At 37.5% G+C, this 7195-nt stretch overlaps 1 protein-coding gene across 1 annotated transcript in view; it reads right to left on the bottom strand.

The window, feature by feature from the left end:
* Positions 1–4047: 4047 nt before the first annotated feature.
* ankib1b (ankyrin repeat and IBR domain containing 1b) overlaps positions 4048–7195 on the bottom strand; it is a 37131-nt gene continuing 33983 nt past the window's right edge. Inside the window, exon 20 of the mRNA XM_077209321.1 lies at positions 4048–7146. Coding sequence (XP_077065436.1) covers positions 6373–7146 — 774 coding nt within the window. The 3' untranslated portion in view covers positions 4048–6372. The remainder of the gene's footprint in view (positions 7147–7195) is intronic.

Below are 7195 nucleotides of genomic sequence, written 5' to 3'. Positions count from 1 at the left end.
GCTAGTTTTAACACTTATTTTAAATACTTCTACACATGCTAAAAGGACGAAAATTAATGTATTTACTACACAATATAGAGAAAAAATTGCGCAAAATTCATAAATCTTTGGAAGATATCACTGAACATTTATTTAACGCAAACGTAAATTTCTTATGTTCATTTTTCATCTCTATTTTTGGTGTTTATTTAAATTAGACAAATCTGATTTTGTTTTAATCTCCAATATGTTATTTAACAGTTGGTATGGTTCTGTAATGCTTTGCTAACTAGCAGAAGACACTAGCAGGGTTTAAATCTAAGGTATGCAGGTGGGGCATGTTGTAACACATGCCTTACAATGTGCCCCTATTAGAACTATGCTATTCTATTCTATACTTTTTATGCATTCAATTGAGAAAACATGAGAAAAAGGTGAAGACTGAGAGTCAATGTTCAGAAATTATTAATTATTATTATGTTTTGAACTATGTTGTATAGCTATGTTTTCCTGTGTGTTCGTTGTCAAACTCAAAAAATATTTTATTTTTAATTATTAGAAAATGCCATTATTTTATATGTAAAAGATAATAATTGTATTTTATAATTGTATATATTTTTTATTATCAGACAGCATTTTAAGCTGTCATATGGTCATGTTACAATGTACCCCACCTATGGTTGTCACATTTCACTTCCATTCTTTCAGGGTATATCAAGAAAAAACTGTATTAACAAAACAAAACCACATAACTGTTCTAGACATATGGGAAAAAATAAATATTCTGAACCCGTAGTAGATTTACACAAACTGAGAAAGTCGAAAAGTGTTATGTTGTGCCCCGCTCTCCCCTATTTTTGTTTTCTCTCTTTAAAATTAATGCCATTTGGTGTATAAAATAAAAAGCAAAAATGTTCATGCATTTTTAAATGTGGCTTAAGTATCCAAATACATATTTTTGTCCACTGCTATTACCTAATCAAAAGTGAATCTTTGTTGGTCCTAAATAGGACCTTCACATCGCCTTCCAAAATAAAATGGGCCCTAATTCAACAGCAGTTTGCAAATAGCAACTTCCTCCCACTAAACGAAATTATACTGATACATAAAACGTATTTATGGGATATTTCTTAATCTCAAAATGCTGTGTAATCGTAGACCAGATAAGCTCATTGGGGGTTTTCCTCTTGCTTAATTCTCTCAGACAAGTTCTCATTTATCTGGCTGCTCTTCTCTGCTGCGCAATGACCAAAAGATGCCTCACGAGTTTAGGTTTGGATTGTCCTTACAATAACATCCTCCAGCGTGGTGCCTTGTCAGGGTTATCTGTTTAAACTTCACGAGGAAGTCTCGGGGTCAACCACTCAGACATATCTCTCATATTACAGAGACCATTCAGAAAGTCCATTCACTGTCTAGAAACCTTCATTCTAGATTACAGATGATTCGCTTAGTAAAGGGTCAAGAACTAGCCTATACTTCTCAGTTCACTGCGGCTCTTTGTAGTTTAAAGATGTTCTTGAATCGTAACGGTGGCTCGAAATTTAATAACACTAGAAAGTAAACAAATAAATACCCGATTGTAAATGTAAACCTATTTAATGAAAAACTAGATGGGTGCGTGTTGCATGAATGAGAACGATTCAGCCTAGTTACAATCAAAGAGATTTTCATGTGAAAATTATTGTTTCTAGAACTCCATAACCGAGTGAAATCCTTTCTTTGAAATCAATTCCAGCTGAGCCAGTGAAACATCCAAACACGCCAAGGTCTTTGTGCTATACCAGAGAACAAAACAAATGACTGTCAAACTATTTTGTAATCATACAGTACATCAGGCCCGGCTCCAGATATGAGATTAAAGGTGGGCCAACTGATATTCCAGGTGGGCCGGTCGGTCGGGGGGGGGCTATCTCGAGCTGAATTGAATATCGCACCAATTTTGTGATAGGCTGTTATGTGGTGTTGGGCCAGGGTGGGCCAAGCTTCTGATTGCAGCAATTTCACATGCCTTTCAGAACTATATGATTTACCTTGAATTTGCTTTGACTGTGGGAATCTAATGCAGGATATTCTGACATGTTTTAATAGCCTCTTGAGGAGCCTTTGAGATCCTTCTCTAAATGATGTCTTGAATTGCTTCCATGAGTCTGGGACGAAGAGTGCCAACAATGCTTGCCAGTAACACAGACGCCCTCGTGCCAGAGTGATTCCAAGAAAAGAGTCGAAACTCTTCCCTCGTTCTCTGGGAACTTACTCCTCTCTAGTGGACCGCAAGTGCATCACATCTATTAAAGTGCTTTAAAGTTAGCACCGTAGACATTGTCACTTTTTTCTATGTAACTTTTATAATAAAGCATCAGTAAAAATGTAAATCAATTAGGAATTAATTTGGAAGATCTTCAAATTCGAGATGACTATACAAATATGAAAATCCTATATACTGTAGATTTGGATTTATCACATTTCATCAAGCATGAAGTGTAAATAAACTAGATTATCATTAAATTACAGGCTTAAAAAAAACATCAATAAAAAGTCTAACAATTATTTCATCATTATCATTACATTTTTGCAATGTTTCACATTATTCACACTACCACACTTACAAATTTCTAAATGTCATAGAGACCTTTATTATTTTAGAACACAATTGACTTTTGTGAACCTTTTTATTAGTGTTGCCAAGATCATTTTAGGGGAAAACCTAACAAACTGTCCTTGAGAAGTGTGCTTGTGTTTTCTCTTTTTAAAATTAATGCCATTTGGTTTGATATTGTTTTATGTAAAATATAAAGCAACCTTTTTCATGCATTTTTAAATGTGGCTTAAGTATCCAAAAACGTTTTTTTGTCAACTGCAGTACTATTGCCTAATCGAAAGTGAATCTTTGTTGGTCCTAAAAAGGACCTTCACATCGCAAGATCACAGATACTCCCTCATAAAACGGGCCCTAATTCAACAGCAGTTTGCAAATAGCAACTTCCACCCATCTGACATTTGGCTCAGTAAAACCACTGTGCTCGTGACCTCCTGGTATTCCCCCAACTTCTTTCCCCTGGGCATCTATCCAATAAATAAAATCATAAATTATGCATGGCTTTATACAACATTACCCAGCTCATTAACCCAGCTCTGTGCCTAAAAGTGCCCATTTCTGAATGTTAAACTGCTGTGGTCTACTATATTTACTTCATGGGAAGTTACAGTTCAAGAAAGCAGGCATTGAAATTTGTTTTGCCGGAAAGCGTTATTCCAATTTTGCCCACTAGAAGGCCAAATGCTCACACAATAACCTCAAAGATTTCATTTTAAATAAGAATCTAAAGAATATTATTTTTAACCTCAGCCTTGCCTTAAAAAATGTTTTTATTAAACATTATTATTATCCAAAATAATTATGCGATACAAATTCTATAATATAAGAATATAAGAATCTATAAGAATATAATTTGTATTTAAAGGTGATGCCCCTTTTCACAAGATGTAATATAAATCTATGGTGTTCCCAGAATGTGTCTGTGAAATTTCAGTTCAAAATATTCTTTCATCTACAAAATGTTCAACTTTCAAATTTCGGTTCTCATACAATCTCAAAAATTGTAGCGGAGTGCATCCTTATGGAGATAACCATCATTTTAACCCTGTAAACATCAAAACCAGCTTGAAGTTGTCAGTGCTGGCACATGACCATGGTATAAGCGGGATAATTCACGGCTAGCTGTGATTTAAAGGGTTTAAATGCACTCCGCTTCACGTCAGGTGGTTCTTTTCCTCCATGTCGTGCATTAAAATAGCTGTGGATTTATTTGTCTGATTTATATACACTATACTTTTTAATAATTTAACACTGATATTTATTATTATCATTATTATATGATACAAATTGAAATATACTATACATCACAAATATTATTATTAGATACAAATAAACTAATCTGACGAAAATGTCTTGAAGTTACAAATAAATAATAATAAGTTGTTGTTTTTTTCTTCTCATGTTGATTTTGCACCTGGGCTTTCATTGTACATTATGTTCAAAGAATTCTACCACTTTTACAAATGAACTTGTCTTAGCAACTTTATTCAGATTCACACTCAAATCGGTCCAATTCATTGGCCAAACATCACACATTTGTATTTTCCATATAAATTGGGAATGTATCAAGTAGAGATTATGAAAGTGCAAATACCATTTCAAGGATTAGATGTTTAACAATATAAAATCTGTAATGGGTTACAAAATGTGCTTTACTCACCCCAAAAACAATAGCCACCCCCCTCTCCCAAACAATAGCCTTGACACTTTTGTCAAGAAAACATGATCTATTTTTTATTTTAATTACTTAATGCACAGCATACTGTCACATACAGGACAACTTTTGTCATTCACTTTTTTGTCATGTTTGGACAGATGTTCAAAATCTACCATATGCTTCATTTGAACAGACATCAGCTCCACCTCCCCGTCCACCTTTGGCGATATACATTAGTCCGAAGAAATACTGCGATTTAGTAAGCTTAACTGATTCTGATCGCACATACATACTGTACATACAGGGGAAAAAATCATGTGTGCACTCCTCCAAACTAACGGAATGATTCCAAAAAACACTTCGCAAACAGATTTGCCTTCATTTTCACTTTGTAAAGTTTTATGCTATGCAATACTGCATTAGGACATAAGGTCATTTTCAACATACATATGACATCAAGCCCACAGCAAAGCATCAGGCATCTGCTCGATCAAACCCTCAGCTAAAACCGCCACTATAACGGCAAACCTATGAGCTAAAATGGGTTATTCCAAGGCTGAAATGTGAACTAATTTTGTGCAATTTTTCTGAAGTGCTTAAAACTCAGTGCTGCTCTGATTGTTTCATCTGATGATAAGTTGGCCTGGTGTTCGCAAGAAAATAAAAGCAAATCAAAAACATTCTGTTAATTTATCTGAATGGCTTTAAACAATCATTTCAGCAGTCGTATTTTAAGTAATAAGCCGATATTGAAAAGTGGCACTGTGTTATATACAAAAAAATATATATATTGGCGCTCATGTGTTTTTGCTTTTTGTTTTTCATTGTCATCCACTTTATCTTTATTCATTTTGAAGGAGATTCAATTTTAAATAAATAGAAATTTCACATTGAGACGTCTCAGCCTCTGCCTAATGATCCATAGATGAGACCTTAGATATTCTGAGGAGAAAACATGGTTTCAAAAAGGAGTACGTTTTGAAAGAAACGAAATTAAAATACACGTATTCATAATTTTCTATCAGAGATGCACCTGGACCACATCTATGGATTTTTTTTTTTATCTGAGAATTTGATTTTTATTCAATGTTTTCAATGTGGATATCACATCTTAATACGCAATGTATAGTATAGATGGATATAATCCGCAAATTATGTATATATATATTTTTTTTAAATAATTGCTTTAAAAACACCCTGGGGGAAGGGGCCAAAGGCATGCGAAAGGAACCGAACATTTATAAAAAATGTCTTTTAAAAAACATTGAGCTCAGTTTGCTTAATCGCCACCTGAAAGTACAAGTACAATGTGTATTGGAACTTCCCACACTCCAGGCTCTGAGCACAAGAGAGAGGCTATAAATAAAGAGAAGTTTCACAGAAAAGGCACTGTGATAAGTTGCAGAGAGAAAATGTTTTCCAGAGCTGGTGCGGCGCTCCTGAACCGAGTTGAACCTCGCCGGTGCTTTCCGTTCGCATTAACCAATGACGGATTACAGTGATAATGTTTGATAGAAAAAGAAATGTTGTCCGCAACTAGAATTACTGTTCATTTCGTTTCGGCAATTATCAGCCTCAAAGCTCTTGTGAGCCTGATGCTGATGTGTACATCTCTGATACTACAGGTCTAGTTTAGAGGAAGGATAGTGTACTCAATAGGGCGACCAGGCCCTCAGCAGCAGGCACAATCAGCACACCCTCCACTCGGCGTGTGCAAGCCAGTGTTTTTGGCACCTACAGTATCTTTTACATCCTTTTAATACGAAGAACAGGAACTCGCACCCAATACCGTCCAGTTGTATACAGTAGATTTTTCTGGCTACCTCACTTCCTATCTCGTCTTCATACAGTATCTCTTCCTAGTTCAGTTGCTGACTCTTTTAAAAGTGTTTAACACTCCAGGATTGGAAAGAGTTTTTAGTGAGCAAAGAACACATGGCCTCACAAGCACAAAGGCCTGAAACACACGAGTACTGAATGAGTACTCAAAAACGACTTCTTTACATATCTCGGTTTCAATTTCTACATATCTGACAATACAAAGTTTCTCGTCAGGATTGATCTTTTTCCTCAGGTTTAGAATCCGGCAGCTACTTCGTCGAAAAAAGTGGTTTAACTAGTGGGTGAAGTCAATATTTCATACAAGGTGTACTTGACCCTCCCATTCAGAGGAGCTACTGCTAGGCTGGTCGGGGTCTGAGTCACATTTTGGGGTATCGGAGTGACACGGGTTCGAACCGCTCGGAGTATCGCCCAGCTCGATGGACGAAAGAGGTACCGGACACATATCAAGACCTACTAGGTCCAGCTGTGTCGGCCTGACAGGCTCACGCTCTCCCGTGCCGATACCGGAGTCAAACTCCGCCTCTCTATCGCCCCCTGTTGTCCACTCTGGCATGGCGCACTCGGTCTGCTCTGACATCATCCTTGCCGACTGAGCACCGAATTCCTGGTGAGTTGCACCGGCTGAAGGAACCAAACTGATATTCTGCGGATTCATGTCGTGAAACCAAGCCATGATGTTGCCTAGAAGGTTGGCGTTGTCTGAACCGAAATCAGAGGTTTCCATACGTCCCGAAGGAGCTTGGAAGGGGGCCTCTGCAGACTCATGGGAAGGATTGTTGAGATTGTCGAAACGCAGAGGGACATTCTGGCCACTGATATTACCCAGCTTCTTTAGGCTGTCACCCATCTCTAGCAGCTCGGAGCTGCTCAGGGCAGCTCGGGGCAAGTCTATCCCGCACAGCACCGGGTCCAGCCGCGTGGGCAGGGATGTTCCGATGGCCCCCAGAGATGCTTCGGTAGCGAGGATCTCTTGAGCATCAATGCCTGCAGTCATCCCAGACTCCTGCAGGGACAGCTGGATGGCCAACAGGATATTTGGATCATCCTCATCCAGGGAACTGTGAGGCTGTAGGGTAAAAGATCAGACGTTACTGTCAGCTGAGGGTAAACGCCTG

Source organism: Siphateles boraxobius, unplaced genomic scaffold (genome assembly GCF_051911475.1).
Source record: "Siphateles boraxobius isolate OS27281-9 unplaced genomic scaffold, OSU_SipBor_1 12, whole genome shotgun sequence".
NCBI lineage: Eukaryota > Metazoa > Chordata > Actinopteri > Cypriniformes > Leuciscidae > Siphateles > Siphateles boraxobius.
This window is presented reverse-complemented; position numbering and strand designations above follow the sequence as displayed.